Source organism: Salvelinus sp. IW2-2015, linkage group LG9, assembly GCF_002910315.2.
Source record: "Salvelinus sp. IW2-2015 linkage group LG9, ASM291031v2, whole genome shotgun sequence".
Taxonomy (NCBI): domain Eukaryota; kingdom Metazoa; phylum Chordata; class Actinopteri; order Salmoniformes; family Salmonidae; genus Salvelinus; species Salvelinus sp. IW2-2015.
In genome coordinates this window covers 18,378,107-18,397,291 of record NC_036849.1, presented here as the reverse complement: position 1 = coordinate 18,397,291, position 19,185 = coordinate 18,378,107, and the positions used below count along the sequence as shown (strand labels likewise).

Here is a 19,185-nt window from a genome sequence, read left to right as displayed (position 1 = left end):
TTAGTTAGTTTCGAATATAATTACATTGTATTGGTCACGTACACATATTTAGCAGATGTTATTGCGGGTGTAGCGAAATGCTCTTGGTGTAGCTAAATGCTTGTATATGGCAGCATTCTTTTGTCAATACTACAAATAAATTCCCCTGTTGTGAGCAGGTTTACGATTAGGCCTACTAATGAGTCAAATAAGTCATACAACTATTGTTTTCCGCATTGCGTTTGGATGCGTTTGGAGATGTGTGTGGGACAATTTGGACATCTGGACAGATAATTACACCCAGATAATTTATGGAAATGAGTTGAAACTATCTGAGGGGGACAAAGCTAACTCCGATCTTATCTAAGTGCCACGTGGTAATAGATGAATACATGTCCTGGTTTAAAGTAGACAAGAAGCGCGTTAGGTGCCCCAGAAACACAATAATGGCCTATTATTATGCCTACTTAGTTATTCCACAAGAAATGACACCTACTGATTCGATGGGAACTTGTTGTTACTGTGAATGTGAAATTTACGGATGATGTCCAGCCATGACTACTGATACAGACATAATCCCGTTGGAGCCAGGTGTGGGTTATCATGTATAAACAAGACACCTCATACCATTAGCCTACAGGCTCTCTGATTTACGTCAGGCTAAAACCGACCTATCCATGGCTACAGAGCGGTTCATACAATATATAATTTACACGTTTGAAGATAACCCCATTTCGATGTAGATACAGTGCCTTCGGAAAGTATTCATACCCCTTGATTTATGCCACATTTTGTTGTGTTACAGACGGAATTAAAAATGTATGAAATATATATTATTTCACCCATCTACACACAATACCCCATAATGACAAAGTGAAAACCTATTTTTAGACAGTTTGTTAAATGTATCGAAAACGAAATACAGAAATATCAAGTTGGGCCAGTACCCGAAAGGTTGCTAGATCGAATCCCCGAGCTGACACGGTAAAAATCTGTCGTTCTGCCACTGAACAAGGCATTTAACCCACTGTTCCTAGGCCGTCATTGTAAATAAGAACTTGTTATTAACTGACTTGCCTAGTTAAATAATAAAAAAATAAAAAAATTGCTAGGCAACCATTTTCAGGTTTTGCCATAGATTTTCAAGTAGATTTAAATGAAAACTGTTCTTGGTAAGCATTGTAGATTTGGCCTTGTGTTTTAGGTTATTGTCCTGCTGAAAGGTGAATTAATCTCCCAGTGTCTGGTGGAAAGCAGACTGAACCAGGTTTTCCTCTAGGATTTTGCCTGTGCTTAGCTCCATTCTGTTTCTTTTGTATCCCGAATACAAGCATACCCATAACATGATGCAGCCACCACTATGCTTGAAAATATGGAGAATGGTACTCAGTAATGTGTTGCATTGGATTTGCTGTATTACTTTAGTGCCTTGTTGCAAACAGGATGCATGTATTGGAAAAGTTTTATTCTGTACAGGCTTCCTTCTTTTCCCTTTGTCAGTTAGGTTAGTATTTTGGAGTAACTACAATGTTGTTGATCCATCCTCAGGTTTGTCCTATCACAGCCATTAAACTCTGTAACTGTTTTAAAGTCACCATTGCCCTCATGGTGAAATCCCTGAGCGGTTTCCTTCCTCTCCAGAAACTGAGTTAGGAAGGACGCCTGTTTCTTTGTGGTGACTGGGTGTATTGATATACCATCCAAAGCGTCATTAATAACTTCACTATGCTTAAATTCACTGCTCAACTGAGGGACCTTACAGATAATTGTGTGTGGGGTACAGAGATGAGGTAGTCATTCAAAAATCATGTTAAACACTATTACTGCACACAGAGTGAGTCCATGCAACTTTTATGTGACTTGTTAAGCTCATTTTTACTCCTCAATGTATTTAGGCTTGCCATAACAAAGGGGTTGAATACTTATTCACTCAAGACATTTCAGTTTTCATTTTTAATACATTTTTACAAATTTCTAAAAACATAATTCCACTTTGACATTATGGGGTATTGTATGTTGGCTAATGACAAAAAAATCTCTATTTAATCCATTTTAAATTCAGGCCGTAACACAACAAAATGTGGAAAAAGTCAAGGGGTGTGAATACTTTTTGAAGGCACTGTAAATAGCCATTAGGGCATGGCAATTTGTGACAAAAAAGGAAACGTTTGGTAAAATGGTTATTCTGGTAGGCTAAATTGCATTTTGTTCTTGAAATGTGTGATTATGTCCATATCTGATCTAGTCAAATGGGGTGAATGAGACATGGATGCTAAAACAAAATAAATATTGTAAACTACATCAAACAGTTAAAATTGAGCCACTGATTAAGAGGGAGAAAAACATTACCGCTACAATTACTCGATCACCAGTTGAAACTAATTAGGAGGCTATTAAGTGGAAATTTCATTACGGGTAATGAAGAAATCAATGTTATCAGGATATGCTAATGACGCATCAGCCAGTCGAGATAAACCCATCTATTCACATGGAACCGTGAGTCAGGATGACCTGTCAATTACACCGCGTGTTCCTGCCCTCACTCCACTTCTGTTGCAATCTATCGCGGCTTTGTTGTTTATTGTTGCAAGAGACCCTCTTTCTCAGTATGGCTTTTAATAATCCATCTCCACATGAAAATGACTCCACCCTGATTTACATGCAGAGGAGAGGAGAGGAGAGTCTAATAGGGCTCTAGATTAAGGGAAGATTTAGTTCAGTCATTCGTGTATTTGGTTGCTCATCAAAGACCACAAGATCTGAAGGCTGCAGAATAAAAGGCAAACAGCTGTTGCAAAAATGTGTTTATCTGTTCTGTTCCCCCTTTCCCTCTGTTCCATCTTACTGTGGGAGAGTTGTCGTGTTGTGTAAACCAGATTGCCCTCAAATGAGAAACAAATATAGGTTAAGATTTCAACTCGACGAAAGGAGGCTGAAATGGAGAAGAAATAAACAAATGTGTGCTTCAACTTTAAAGCACATTATTACACAGCCATTCCAAATATGACTATCTAGTGTGTTAGACAAACTGAGGTCATCTGAAGTAAACGTCTTGACCTTCATAGACAAGAGATCAATCCAGAGGATGTTTAACTGTGTCACTTTCCATTTCACCAGATATCTTAATGTCGCAAACAAAAACCTCCCCCTTTGAATATGAATGGAGTCTTCAGTCTGCAGTCATTTTGATGGGAAAAGCTTGACGTCTATTTATAATGAATAGGTAAAGAACTTTCAGTCCACAGGAAGGTCACTAGATGATGGGCTGTATAAGTAACATAACTATGCATTCGCACAGCCCCTGCAGATTGCTTGAACTTGATATTTCATACTATGCAATCAAAATGAACGATCACTGATGCTCACACAGCCATACATCTGCATTCACCCTATACTGTGCAGATATAACGAATGAGAAGCAGCATCTTTCAACTCTAATCAGACTTTGCCAGCAGGTAAATCCAACACATTTTGTGATTTAGCTGTTATAGTTCTGAATCAAGCCCGGCTCCTAACTCTATAGCTCTGTGTTGAAACAGTGAGCCTGTCCTGATGACAGAACACATCTTGTGCCGAGTCAAGGGAAAACTAAAACACTGCAAGAGGTTCTGTTTTTTTTCTTTCCACAAAGCGCTGCCAAGGGCGTGATGACCCCCTGATGCAAAGTGAGTTTGCAAGCTCCAGTTCTCATGGCTCCTCTACAATGGCGTGTTTGGGAGCTGCCTGCCGGCATTGCTTAACTAGGCGAGGAGTTGATTAATTTGCACTAATTGACAGCTAATTAAAGGCCTGAGGGCACATCGGATTGACGTTTGTCGGGGCAGCGAGGCTCGGTGAGGTCAGGTCTATGTATTGTTGATGGATGGAGGAGTTTTTTTCTCTCTGTATAGAAGACCCCTCCATGGGGAATGACCTGTTTCTTGAGGAGCATATCTGGCTGGACTGGAGGCATCGCATGACAGGCAGCCACCAGCGATTGCAGCATATTTTGAACGTCAGGTCACTTACTGTGTTAACGCTCAGTAGACTGATCAATGTACATCAGCCAGTATCAACAAGTGTTAACCAGCCAACTCAGCAATAGGCCATGTAAACCAGTGTCAACCAGTCAGCTCTACACTACCTGAGCTAAACAGTCCCTTTTCACCCTTCTAATGATGTAAAACTTCTGTTAAAAGCTTCCATAGTGGTTATTTGACAAAAAACAAATACACTGTACACTAGACTAGAGCAGACCAATTAAACAGACTACAAGGGACCAAAATAAACCTTGGAAGCATTGGGGGTAAAATAAGTAGATTGGCCTCCTCCCACAGCTTAAATTCCTGCCCATCAGGCGATGCTGTACATCCACTCCCCCAACCCCATCCTGCCCGTCACAGGAGTCTCCAGCACACACAGGAAAACACACACGCTGTCTGGGAATGGGGAAATGATATATATATACACAATACAGTACCAGTCAAAAGTTTGGACGGACCTACTCACTCAAGTGTTTTCTTTATTTTCTGCATTGTAAAATAATAGTGAAGGCATCAAAACTATGAAATAACACATATGGAATAATGTAGTAACCAAAAAAGTGTTAGACAAATCAAAATATCTTTTATATTTGAGATTCGTCAAAGTAGCCACCCTTTGCCTTGATGACAGCTTTGCACTCTTGGCATTCTCTCAACCAGCTTCATGAGGTAGTCACAGCTCCATGAGGCATTTCAATTAACAGGTGTGCCTTGTTTTAAAAGTTAATTTGTGGGATTTATTTCCTTCTTAATGTGTTTGAGCCAATCAGTTGTGTTATGACAAGGTAGGGTTGGTATACTGAAGATAGCCCTATTTGGTAAAAGACCAAGTCCATATTATGACAAGAACAGCTCAAATAAGCAAAGAAAAACGACAGTCCGTCATTACTTTAAGACATGAAGGTCAGTCAATGTGGAACATTTCAAGAACTTAGAAAGTTTCTTCAAGTGCAGTCGCAAAAACCATCAAGCACTATGATGAAACTGGCTCTCATGAGGACCACCAAAGGAAAGGAAGACACAAAGTTACCTCTGCTGCAAGAGGATAAGTTCATTAGAGTTAACTGCGCCTCAGAAATTGCAGCCTAAATAAATGCTTCACAGAGTTCAAATAACAGACACATCTCAACATCAACTGTTAAGAGGAGACAGCGTGAATCAGGCCTTCATGGTCGAATTGCTGCAAAGAAACCATTCCTAAAGGACACCAATAATAAGAAGAGACTTGCTTGGGCAAAGAAACATGAGCAATGGACATTAGACCGGTGGAAATCTGTCCTTTGGTCTGATGAGTCCAAATTTGCGATTTTTGTCTTTGTGAAACGCAAAGTAGGTGAACGGATGATCTCCGTATGTGTGGTTCCCACCATTAAGCACGGAGGAGGTGTGTGATGGTGTGGGGGTGCTTTGCTGGTGACACTGTCAGTGATTTATTTAGAATTCAAGGCACACTTACCCAGCATGACTACCACAGCATTCTGCAGCGATACGCCATCCTATTTGGTTTGCGCTTAGTGTGACTATCATTTTATTTTCAACAGGACAACAACCCAACACACCTCCAGGCTGTGTAAGGGCTATTTGACCAAGAGTGATGGTGCTGCATCAGATGACCTGGCATCCACAATCACCCGAGCTCAGTTGGACTGCAGAGTGAAGGAAAAGCAGCCAACAAGTGCTCAGCATATGTGGGAACTCCTTTAAGACTGTTGTAAAAGCATTCCAGGTGAAGCTGGTTGAGAGAATGCCAAGAGTGTGCAAAGCTGTCATCAAGGCAAAGGGTGGCTACTTTGAAGAATCTCAAATATAAAATATATTTTGATTTGTCTAACACTTTTTTGGTTACTACATGATTCCATATGTGTTATTTCATAGTTGTGATGTCTTCACTATTATTCTACAATGTAGAAAATAGTAAAAATAAAGAAAAACCCTTAAATGAGTAGGTGTGTCCAAACTTTTGACTGGTACTGTATATAATCGTTATTTTGTAAGAGGTGAAGCTGGGTCCGTGCGAGAGGCAGAGGGTGCAGCCACTTGGGCAGTGGCTGCCTCTGTCTGTGTGAATCGGAAAGACAATTAGGGGCTTATTAGCGACCTGTGGAGATGTGTAACTTGTGGAGAGTGAGCGCTCCCCAGCTCGGCTAGAGCCCCTGCGACATCTCCAGCCGGGAACAGTCCGAGACATTGTCTCACCTAATTATGCTGGACGGACTTCTTTTTGTTTACCATTCAGCATGCCTGTCTGATTCCCTTTTTGCCTGGCCGCTAGCTCCGACGTCGCTGGAAGTGTGCTAATTAGAAAAGAAATGGTCCTAGTAGTTATGTCAACTCTCATTAAAAGGGATGAGAATGAGCAATATTATTTTTACGCATTGTTTTGTGTAGGGCCTCTACTTCCAATCCTCATTAAATTGAAAAATGCCCTTGTAGCGGGGAAGCACTCTCATGTCAGAGCTCCTTACATGTCCAACGCCAGAGAGGTGCTTTAACAGAGTGTCTATGGAGTGGCACATGCATGAAGTTATTGCCCTAATTAAAAGTTTGAGTCCCCCCAAAAACTGTCGCATCATGAACCAGTTTCTCAAGTGAATTCCATTGTATCCTAACCCATTGAAAGATGCAATTGTATCCACAGACGCACACTGAGGTTGATTTCCAATTTGTTTGATTATGAGGACGATTCATAAATATGTTACTACACTAAAAGATGTAGGGCTGGGCGATATACCGTATTTTATGATATACCGGTATCGATGCACGGACTGGTTTGGGTTTTTACTTTACCTTCTATAACGGTATTTGAACGTTTGGTTTGCTAAATGTGAAAAGCTGTGTGTAAAGTCCATTTTTATATACTGAACAAAAATATAAACGCAACATGTAAAATGTTGGTCCCATGTTTTATGAGCTGAAATAATAGATCCCATACATTTTCCATATGCACAAAAAGCTTATTTCTCTTAACCATGACAGCCCAGGACCTCCCAATCTGGATTCTTCACCTGCTGACCGGACAGCCGACTAAATTGAGGAGCATTTATGTCACTAATAAAGCCTTTTTGTATGGAAAAACGAATTCTGATTGGCTGGACCTGGCTCCCCAGTGGGTGCGTCTATGCCTCCCATGGCTGCGCCCTGCCCAACCATGTGAAATCCATAGATTATGGCCTAATGAATGTATTTCAATTGACTGATTTCCTTATATGAACAGTAACTCGGTAGAATCCTGTTGCAGGTTGCATTTATATTTTTTGTTCAGTATCGTTTACTTTGCTACATGAGCCATCTCTCTCTGCTCTCTCCATGCCGCTTTCCACACAGACCTAGCCCCGTCCCGTCACTCAAGGAGCGTATTTGTTGTTCCTCGACCACCAGAAACGCGCGTTCAGTCTGCATGGTCAATGTTGATGACGATGCTGTTTTCACTTTTCTTCTTAAAACTTCTTGTCAATATGGGGGCGCTGTTTCCACTTTGGAAAAAATCGTGCCCAAATTAAACTGCCTCGTACTCTATTCTAGATCGTACAATATGCATATTATTATTACTATTGGATAGAAAACACTCAAGTTTCTAAAACTGTTTGAATTATATCTGTGAGTAAAACAGAACTCATTTTGCAGCAAACTTCCAGACAGGAAGTGAAAAATCTGAAAACGATGCTCTGTTCCAGGGCCTGCCTATTGAATTGCCTTATATTTATGGATATGCATGCACTGCATACGCCTTCCACTAGATGTCAACAGGCAGTGGAAGGTGGAATGGGGTGTCTAGCTTGATCTGAGGTCGAACAAGAGCTCTTGGAATGACGTGTCCAGAATTTCCTTTCTCTACCTAGGCGCGGGAAGCACCTCCATATTGTCTTATGATAAGCGTTCAGTATACACGGCTAATATCTCCGGCTTTGTTTTTATTTGATACATATTAGAAAAACATCATAAAGTAGGTTTTTTCAACCGAGTTTCATCAGTTTATTCAACGTTTAATGGGACTTTTGGAGTTTTCCGTTCTCTGCGTCGAGAGAAATTGGGAACGTCATCAACATTGGCTAGCCTTGTGGAGCGAATTCGACAGGAGAGAAGGACATTCTAAAACCAAACAACGATTTATTCTTGACCTAGGACTCCTTGTACAAGATTCTGATGGAAGCTCAGCAAAAGTAAGAACAATTTATGATGTTATTTCGTATTTCTGTGGAAAATGTTTAGTCCTATTATCCGCCCTTTTTGCGGGCGCTGTCTCGCTATAACGTAAGCTGTTTGTTATGGTAAAGTTATTTTTAAAAATCTAACACGGCGGTTGCATTAAGAACTAGTGTATCTTTCATTTGCTGTCCAACATGTATTTTTTAGTAAAGTTTATGATGAGTTCTTTGGTCAGATTAGGTGAGTGTCCAAAATAGCTCCGGACAATTTGGTGAATCGATGCTACATATTCACAATGTATAACCACGGTTTGCAGCTCTAAATATGCACATTTTCGAACAAAACATAAGTGTATTGTATAACCTGATGTTATAAGACTGTCATCTGATGAAGTTGGTCAAGGTTAGTGATTAATTTTATATATTTTGCTGGTTTTTGCGATCGCTACCTTTTGCTGCTAATAAATGCATTTGTGTGTTTGGCTATTGTGGTAAGCTAATATAATGCTATATTATGTTTTCGCTGTAAAACACTTATAAAATCGGAAATATTGGCTGGATTCACAAGATGTTTATCTTTCATTTGCTGTTCACCATGTATTTTTCATAAATGTTTTATGATGAGTATTTAGGTATTTCACGTTGCTCTCTGTAATTATTCTGGCTGCTTTGGTGATATTTTTGATGGTAGCTGCAATGTAAAACTATGATTTATACCTCAAATATGCACATTTTCGAACAAAACATAAATTTATTGTAGAACATGTTATAAGACTGTCATCTGATAAAGTTGTTTCTTGGTTAGTGACTAATTATATCTCTATTTGGTCGGTTTTCTGATAGCTACCTATGCGGTAGAAAATTTTTGAAAATATGCGGTTGAGTCTTTTGCTATTGTGGTTAGCTAATAGAAATACATATTGTGTTTTCGCTGTAAAACATTTTAAAAATTGGAAATGATGGCTGGATTCACAAGATGTTTATCTTTCATTTGCTGTATTGGACTTGTGATTTCATGAAAATTATATTATATGATATCCCTGTCGCGTTAGGCTAGGCTATGCTAGTCAGCTTTTTTGATGAGGATGCTCCCGGATCCGGGATGGGTAGCAATGAAAGGTTAATATAAATCCACTAGCGTTCTATAATTACACTATTCGTTTGTGTTTCTTACATCTGCAAACAGCTGGTTTGTCTTTTCTTAGCAAGTTTGGCCTAAATCTTGTTAGCCGCTAATGCTAATCCCTAGTTAGCTGGCTAGCTTGCTAATACATGTACTGTCCGAGCAAACGTAATTAGCTATACAGCCTGATAATTGCAATGATTGCGTAGACCTAAATCAGCAAGTTGTTTGTGCAACAGTGTCTTCTAAATCATAGAGGAATACGCAAAGCAAGAATGTAAGCTACGTGAAGTAGATTAGAGAAAACATTAAATGTAACCAAAGCTTATAGGGTTCCCTAGGAAACACTTATCAAAACGGTTCCTGTCCTGTCACAATAACTCCTCCCTGGCATTTTCATTCGTTGTCAAGTCAAACAACATTATTCAAAGTGCACACTATTATATTCTAACTATAGAATTAGAATAATCATTCTATTTCCATGATTCCAACAGTTAACCCAAGTGTTTTTCTCTAAATCACAAGTCAAATCGCAATTGCAACATTTGGTTAAAAATAAAGCCTAGATTGATTGCCCATATGTGTAGCTCTACTTAGCAGCGTGGAAATGATCTCAAAATCAGTGCAGGAAATGCAGAAATGTATAAATTATTTTTGGTTGAAGATCAATTTAACATTATAAAACAATCAGAATGGATAAAGACCCATTAAAATAACTTAGAATGAATGTGTTGCAACCCTAGGGTCAAGCACTACTCATGAAGCAAATGTAAAACTTTTCTTATTTAAAAACATAAACTACAATCATATCGTCAAATTAAAAATAAAAACTTTGATATGATATTTTGGCCATATCGCCCAGCTCTAAAATGATGGAGGAAAAATATTTTAAATTTGAAGACTTTATTACATAATTTTCTTCTACAAATTGCCAAAATGTAAATAATGCTCCAAATACTAACAAATACAGAATACACACTCATTTACAAAACAGTCCTATGAGCTAGCTAAAAAGGAAATTGAAAGCGACTCACTATTTCAAATCATTATAAAAGTAAATGGAACTGTCTTTGAGGACCACAGGAGGTGAAAAGTGTTGCAGCCCTTGGACTCTAAAGGACGTTACACACTTTACGCAAACTACGCAAACGAGGCAGGGGGTGCAGCCCTTAGGACAGTGGATGCCTCTCTCCGTGTCAATTGGAAAGACAATTAGGGGCTTATTAGTGGCCTGTGGAGATTTGTAACTTGTGGAGTGCTCCCCAGCGCGGCCAGAGCCCCTGCGACATCTCCAGTCGGGAACAGTCCGAGGCATTGTCTCACCTAATTATGCAACAGGGGGTGAAAATAATGCTCCAAATACATAATGCTCTACGTACTTTGTGCGGCTCAAATTCTGGAACGGATCATATACGACACTCCCCATTTGCATAGAGTGTGTAGGGTCTATTAGAGGAGAACTCTGCAGTGAGTGACTTTAGCCCAACTGTCTCTATTTGAATGAAAAGTCCAGGAACTTGATGATGGCTGTAGTATGAGTGTATACATGAAGGCATAAGTCTGATTCTGAGTCTTAAATCAGTCGTCTGGGTGTTGTATTACTCTCTTTGCAGACACATACTGTGTAAAGAGCAGTCCTGGGGTCTTCACTTCTTGGGTCTCTCCAGGATGTTCAGGAACTTTCCCCTGGTCATCTCCCTGGCTGGAGAATGAACAAATTATTCAATGTAAATATCAACAACTGAACATTTCAGAAATCAAACGTTTTGGAGCACCTCTTATTCAACTTGAGGTAACCTACCTAAAAACAATTTGTTAATTGAAAGTATTTCCACTGATTCTCTATATGCTTCTGGGAACTAGTGATGCACGGGTCTGCTGTTTGTTCACATGCCCACAATTGCTAATAATCCATCCGCAACCGCGCGACTATGTGTGATAGTGAAAGTCCACACCCAACCCTAACCAGCAAATATAGAAAATTGTTGCCACAAAGTTGGAAGCAGAGAAACGTCTAGAATTTCATTGTACGTTGTAGCTAGGGTTGCAAAATTCCGTGAACTTTCAATAAATTCCCAGTTGGAGATTTCCCAGAATAAGCAGGAAATCCAGAATTCTCCAACCAGGATTTCTGGAAAACCAGGGAATTAAAAGTTCCCGGAATTTTGCAACCCTAGTTGTACAGTAGTGTTAAGATTTCCCTTCACTGGAAGTAAGGGGCCTAGACCGACCCATGAAAAACAGCTCCAGACCATTATTCCTACTCCACCAAACTTTACAGTTGGCACTATGCATTGGGACTGGTAGCATTCTCCTGGCATCAGCCAAACCCAGATTCATCCGTTAGACTGCCAAATGGTAAAGCTGGATTCATCACTCCAGAGAAAGTGTTTCCAATGCTCCAGAGTCCAATAGCGGCGAGCTTTACACCACTCCAGCCGAAGTGCATCGCACATGATGATCTTAGGCTTGTGTGTGGCTGCTCGGCCATGGAAACCCATTTCATGAAGCTGCCGACGAACAGTTCTTGTGCTGACTTTGCTTTCAGAGGCAGTTTGGAACTCATTAGTGAGTGTTGCAACCAAGGACAGACGATTTATACGTGCTACGCACTTCAGCAATCGGGTTCTGTGAGCTTGTGTGGCCTACCACTTTGTGGCTAAGCTGTTGTTGCTCCTAGACATTTCCATTTCACAATAACAGCACTTACAGTTGACCGGGGCAGCTCTAGCAGGGCAGAAATTTGATGAACTGGCTTGTTGGAAAGGTGACATCCTATTACGGTGCCACTTTGAAAGTCACTGAGCACTTCAGTAAGGCCATTCTATTGCCAATGTTTGTCTATGGAGATTGCATGGCTGTGTGCTCGATTTTATACACCTGTCTGCTACGGGTGTGGCTGAAATAGCCAAATCTACTCATTTGAAGGGGTGTCCACACACTTTTGTATATATAGTGTATGATTCTGCGTATAATTTCCGTCATTTTGGTAGGCTGTTTGTTAGTCTATAATTAAATACATGCACCTTCTCTAATGTCATTGCCCTAGAACACTAAATAAACCCTTGCTCAACAGAATAATGTGATAGATTTATAGAATGAATGCTTCAATCTAATTGACATTGGTAAAGTTCTCTCTGTCATCTTTTTTCACGGAGCAATGCAATAACACACACACACACACAAAAAAGGAAAAGTTTTTCTTTACAAAATGTCCAAATGACAGCTGTGTGACTGGTTGTAAGGAAATAGAAAGCTGTGAAAACGACCCAACGTGTTTCTGATAAGATTTGAGTTCGGCTTCGATGCATATTTCATGTGGTTGAAATACTATCAGATTTTATGATGCTGATAAAGACAGCACCTGTGTGCTGTGTCTCAAGGGTTTCCTGGTGTCAGGAAAATAACCTCACACTCAACATCAACAAAACAAAGGAGATGATCCTGGACTTTAGGAAACAGCAGAGGGAACACCCCCCTATCCACATCGACGGGACAGTAGTGGAGAAGGTGGAAAGTTTAAAATTTCCTCGGCGTACACATCACGGACAAACTGAAATGGTCCACCCAGACAGATAGCATGGTGAAGAAGGCGCAACAGCGCCTCTTCAACCTCAGGAGGCTGAAGAAATTTGGCTTGTCACCAAAAGCACTCACAAACTTTTACAGATGCACAATCGAGAGCATCCTGTCGGGCTGTATCACCGCCTGGTACGGCAACTGCTCCGCCCACAACCATAAGGCTCTCCAGAGGGTAGTGAGGTCTGCACAACGCATCACTGGGGGCAAACTATCTGCCCTCCAGGACATCTACACCACCCGATGTCACAGGAAGGCCAAAAAGATTGTCAAAGACAACAACCATCCGAGCCACTGCCTGTTCACCCCGCTATCATCCAGAAGGCAAGGTCAGTACAGGTGCATCAAAGCTGGGACCAAGAGACTGAAAAACAGCTTCTATCTCAAGTCCATCAGACTGTTAAATAGCCATCACTAACATTGAGTGGCTGCTGCCAACATACAGACTCAATCTCTAACCACTTTAATAATTAATAATTGGATGTAATAAATGTATCACTAGTCACTTAAACAATGCCACTTTATATAATGTTTACATACCCTACATTACTCATCTCATAGATGTAGATATTCCATAAAAAATCTACCGTTTCCAGCTACAATAGTAATTTACAACAATAACAATGTCTACACTGTATTTCTGATCAATGGTATGTTATTTTAATGGACAAAAAAATAGCTTTTCTTTGAAAAATAAGAACATTTCTAAGTGACCACACATTTTTGACCGGTAGTGTATGTGTGTTGGTGTTTGCAGGCGTGCAAGTGTGTTCAAGAATAAGAATTTGTTCTTAACTGACTTGCCTAGTTAAATAAAGGTTAAATAAAAAATAAAAAATAACAACAACAAAAAAGATAGGTGGAGTGAAAGGGGTATTTGTTGTCTGAAAGATACTGTTCTCTGGAACGCAAACTAATCAATCCACATAGTGTTGGGCATTTGAAATGATTTTACTAATTGAATAATATGACAATTTTTCAGATATCCGGATAGTCGATAATAATGACTCAACTTATAAGAATGACGCAAATACACATGGCAGGTGTAAACAGCAGATCAGCTGCTTGCTTTTCTCTGGTTGTTTGGCTAACTGCAACAGCAAAAGAGAAGTCAGATTTTCGCCATGATAGAACAGATTCTGTTACAAAAAGGTTTCCTGGTGAGTATTTTGCATTGATCTGTCTAGTCTTGTGGAAACTCTGTTAGGTGAGTGCCTGTAATTGCTTTTGAAAGGAAACAGCATAACGATGTAAGGGCAGCCTGGAGGGATAAATGCGCAGCAGTAGCTCAACGCAAGGTTATAAACATTTTCAAAAGTTTGTTGATTTATTAAATTAAGAATTTAAAATATCCTTGTAGGTAAAAATGTCACAATTTAGACAAAACTTTTTCATTTAAAAAATAGGCCTACAATTTTTTTTCTCCAAAGATGACACTCACTCAAGTAATTGAATACGAACGTCTGTTTGGATATCTGGATATTCGATTAACAGTGCCCATACCTAATCCACAACTTTCCAACATATAGTGCCTTATGTGTAAGAGACTAAAGCGATATTCACATTTTTCCTCACTGACTGCCATTACTTTACACTTACCACTGAAATACCGTAGTAAGAACCGAAGACAGTAACTCAGATAGCACTCCCAACACAAACCATAAAGGTCAGCTAGAAAAGCCCATGAACTGGGAGAAGTACTTTGTAGAGACATAATGAAAAGCACTTGGTGGGGGTCTACAAAACAAGCTCTGCGCAATAGTTCTGGATCCGTGCCAACCCCATACTGTAGCTCGACAACAGATTGGCCCCAACTGAAGGCCTTTTGTCACTTTGCTTCTATCTTGTAAGGAGAGTATTTCAGGAGGTTTTCAGTCAACAATAGCCAGATTATGTCACAATGGAAGCTACAGGGATGTTCCTCCAGCATCAGTGTGACCCTGGAGAGGCCTCATCCAGGTCCAGTAATTACTCTGTGTTCTTGGTAATAAGAGAAGAAGGCTCTTAGCACCAGCAGAGAATCAAAGCTCAGGCAGGGCCAAGAGGGGAGCAGGGATCACCTCTTTGAACCCGCACAAAAATCCCCTCCTTCATACAGTTGCTAAGCATACCCACCAGGACATGAAGAGCAATACAGGCAACACATTTCAAGTGGGCAGTGGCCCTTCCATCTTGTATCTTTTTGGAAAAACATGCATACAAATACCACAGTCCCAAGCTTTCCCACCCACACAGAAGGTTCACAGTAGTAGAAGTGTCTGTCTCTGCTCGTTGAACCTGACACCAGAGCTGATGAGCAGCCTGGGTGTCTGGGTGTTTGTTGGGCTGTGCAGAGCAGTGTGGTGCATGGTGAAGGGGTTAGCGGCTAATGAAAAACCAGGGTGGATTGTAATTTAGATGAGCCGCCCCGCCTGGAATGATAATGCCCCGGCTGAGCAAGGGCCGCTTCACCTTGAGGTGTCCATCATCAGGTTAACATGACGCTAATTGGATTGGGATTGATACATTTTGTGCGGCGCTGCTGTATCTTCGAATAACACTAAACAAAATAATCAGAGCCCCCGGACAGACAGGTAGACAGGGTCTTAGATCGAATTAAACAATCAGTATCAGGTGGGATGTAATGAATTAGGATGACCCAAAACGACTGGTGCACAGATATCATTTCCCTATTTGGAAGAGTTGGGCTTGGTGAGCCAAAGGCTACCACAACGGTGTTTAATATCACTAATTAGGCCTACACACCGCACAGAGGAATAGAGATCTACATGTTAAATAGAGAAGATAGATCCAACAGCATGATTAGTAGTCTGCTATGACCTTGTATTTGATGACACTAAATAAAAAGACAAGAGTGTAGATAAAACTATAACCTAAAATGATAGATTTATCGCTATATTGCGTTCATATACAAATTACATACTTCATGTGGATGGAGACAGAACCTCTAGAGCCTTCAAACTCAATTCTGGACCTCAAAGCCAGTTCCACTGCATTTTCTCATTGTTGCCCTCTAGACCTGGAACACCTGTGTGCAATTAATTATCAAGCAGAACAGAAAACCAGCACGCTCCGGACATCGTAGGGTAAGGGTGTTTTCACACTTGGTTCCTTTCAGACAATTTGTGGGAACTCGGTGTGGTTCGCTTCATCTTTTGTGGAGTGTGAAGACTCCAAAAGGAACTCAGACACATCAAAAGAGCCCCCAAAGCTAACCAAAACTGAGACCATCTCGATATGTGGTCTGAGTTCGGTTTGCTTGAATTCCACGGTCCGGTTCCCTTATTTTACCCCTTTTTCTCCCAGATTTCGTGATATCCAATTTGTAGTCCAATTTGTAGTCCCATCACTGCAACTCCTGTACGGACTCGTGAGAGGCGAAGGTCGAGAGCCATGCGTCCTCCAAAACACGTCCCCACCAAGCCGCACTGCTGCTTGACACACTGCTTGCTTAACCCGGAAGCCAGCCGCACCAATGTGTCGGAGGAAACACCATGGCGACCGAACTCAGCGCGCATTCGCCCGGCCCGCCACAAGGAGTCACTAGAGTGCGATTGGAAAAGGACATCCCGGCCGGCCAAACCCTCCCCTAACCTGGATGATGCTGGGCCAATTGTGTGCCGCCTCATGGGTCTCCCAGTCGCGGCTGCCTGCGACACAGCCTGGGATCGAACCCGGGTCTGTAGTGACGCGTCTAGCACTGCGCTGCAGTGCCTTAGAATGCTGCACCACTCGGCAGGCCCAATTCCCTTTTTTAGGGCAATGTGAACACAAAGCTTCCCAGGTTCACTTGTCATTATTCCCGCACCACACACTAGACTACTGCAACACAGTTTCCCCTGCCATAACCCCTCACACTAGACTACTGCAACACTGTTTCTCCTGCCATAACCCCTCACACTAGATATGACAGGGGAACCTGTGTCGTAATGCAGTCAGTTGTATCTGTGTGAGGTTATGGCAGCGTGAAACAAATGATGCCAGTTTTTGGCAGTAGTTTAGTATGAGGGGTTATGGCAGTGGGAAACTTGTGTTTGCAGTAATATAGGTCTAGTGTGAGGGGGTAATATGGCAGGTAGAAGAGAAACTGTTGTTGCAGTAGTCTAAGTGATGAGGGATATATAGGCAGGGGAAACTGTGTTGCAGTAGTATGTGAGGGTTATGAGGAGAGTTTATGGCACGTAGCTATGTGAGCGTTACTGCGCGGTGACAACTGTGTTGCATGTAGTTGGGGCTTGGAGGTGAATTTGTGCATCAGTAGTGGATGGTTTGAGGAACGTCGGAGTAGTCTGGGAGGGATTATGGCAGGTGAGGGAAACTGTGGTTGCGCAGATAGTACTAGTGTGATAGCGGGGAATGTGTTGATTTAGTTGGGTTGCGGGGACCGTTGAGAGCTCTAGGTGAGGGTTATAGAAACTGTGTTGCAGTAGAGGTTCTAGTGTGACGGGTTATGGCAGGATGAAACTGTGTGGTGTCAGTGGTGGGGCTATGCATAAGGTTGCAGTGTTCGTTATGAGGGTGGCAGGGGACTGTTGCAGTAGCTAGTGTGAGGTAGGAGTGAAACTTGTGTTGCAAGTAGTCTAGTGTGAGGGGCGTTAGGGTGTGTCAGTAGCAAGAGGGGGTTTCGATGGGGGGAAACTGTGTTGCAGTGGTAGTCTAGTGTGAGGGGTCTAGTGGCAGGTTCAGAAACTGTTGTTGCAAGTATCTGTCAATGTGAGGTTGCTATGGCATGGGAGAACGTGTGTTGCAGTAGATTCTATCGTTGTGAGGGGTATGGCAGCGGGAACAGTTGCTTGCCAATAGTCTAGGTGTAGGGGTTATCGGCAGGATAGAAACTATGTGTTTGCAGTAGTCTATAGGTGTGAGGGATTTTTGGCAGTGTGGAAAACTTGTGTGTGTGCAGTGAGTCTAGTAGTGAGGGGTCTTATGGCGGGAAACTGTGTCTGCGTAGTTACTAGTAGTGAGGGGGTTATGGCAGTGGGAAACTTTGTTGCTAGTCTCGTGGGTAGCAGTGAATGTTCATAGTCTTAGGTGTGAGACGGGTTTATTGCAAAGGTTGGGAACAAAAAACCTTGGTACATAGCTACGTGGTTTTGGCGAATGTCCTTGCAGGTAGTCTAGCGATGTGAGGGGTTATGGCAGGGGAACTGTTTGTTGCGAGTAGTCTAGTGTGAGGGTGACTATGGCAGGGGATAAACTGTGTTGCAGTAGGTGTTGTGTGAGGGTATTGGCAGGGGAAACTGGGTGTTTGCAGGTAATCTAGTATGATGGGGTTTAGGCAGGTGAAACTGTGTTGTCTGCATAGTAGTTCTAGTTGTAGGTATGGGGTTTATGGCAGGGGAGGAATGGTTTGTTGCAGTAGTCTAGTTCGTGAGGGGGTTTATGGCAGGGGGGAAACTGTTGTTGCAGAGCCTCTAGTGTTGAGGGGTTATGGCAGGGGAACTGTGTTGCAGTGTCTAGTTGACGGGCATATGGCAGGGAAACTGTGTTGGCAGTTAGTCTAGTGTGAGGGGTTATGGCAGGTGAATACTGTGTTGCAGTAGTCTAGTGTGCGGTGGTATCGGGCAGGAGAAACTGTGTTGCCAAAGTTAGTTCCTAAGTGGGTGAGCGGGCTTATGGCAGGTGAAACTGTGTTGCAGTAGCTAGTGATGAGGGAGTTATGGCAGGGAAACTGATGTTGCAGTAGCTCTAAGCTCTGAGGGGTTATGGCAGGGGAAACTGTGTTGCAGTAGTCTAGTGTGAGTGGATTATGGCAGGGAAACTGTGTTGCAGCAGTAGTCTAGTATAGGGATAGGCAGGGGAAACTGTGGGTGCAGATAGTCTAGTATTGAGGGTTATGGAGGGAAACTGTGTTGCAGTTAGTTAGTGTGAGTGTTATGGCAGGTGAAACAGTGTTGCAGTAGTCTAGTGTGGAGGCGTTTATGAATAGTCGATGAGGTGAAACTGTGTTGCAGTAGTCTAGTGTGGAGGTTATGCCGGAGGGAAACTGTCTTGCAGTAGTAGCTTATGTTGAGGGGTTTATGGCAGGTGAAACAGTGTTGCAGTAGTCTAGTTGGGAGGGTTATGGCAGGGAAACTGCGTGTGCAGTAGTCTAGTGTGGAGGGGTTTATGGCAGGGAAAGGTGTTGCGAGTAGTCTGAGCCGGCTTTGCTAAACTTTGAACGTGTGAGGGGTTTATGGCAGCGAGAAAACTGTGTTGGCAGCTATCTGTGTGAGGGGTCATGCAGGTGGAAACTGTGTTGCAGTAGTCTAGTGGAGGAGGTTAATGGCAGGTGAAACAGTGTTGCAGTTAGTCTAGTGTTGAGGGTTTGGCAGGGGAAACAGTGTCGTTGCAGTAG

At 41.9% G+C, this 19,185-nt stretch overlaps 1 protein-coding gene and 1 long non-coding RNA gene across 2 annotated transcripts in view; both read right to left on the bottom strand.

The window, feature by feature from the left end:
- Positions 1-10,422: 10,422 nt before the first annotated feature.
- The window catches only part of LOC111968746 (protein lin-52 homolog), a 25,812-nt gene continuing 17,049 nt past the window's right edge, over positions 10,423-19,185 (bottom strand). Inside the window, exon 6 of the mRNA XM_023994594.2 lies at positions 10,423-10,971. Coding sequence (XP_023850362.1) covers positions 10,916-10,971 — 56 coding nt within the window. The 3' untranslated portion in view covers positions 10,423-10,915. The remainder of the gene's footprint in view (positions 10,972-19,185) is intronic.
- The window catches only part of LOC139028236 (uncharacterized), a 5,884-nt gene continuing 474 nt past the window's right edge, over positions 13,776-19,185 (bottom strand). The window contains exon 3 of the long non-coding RNA XR_011480422.1: positions 13,776-16,730. This is a non-coding gene — a long non-coding RNA (uncharacterized lncRNA). The remainder of the gene's footprint in view (positions 16,731-19,185) is intronic.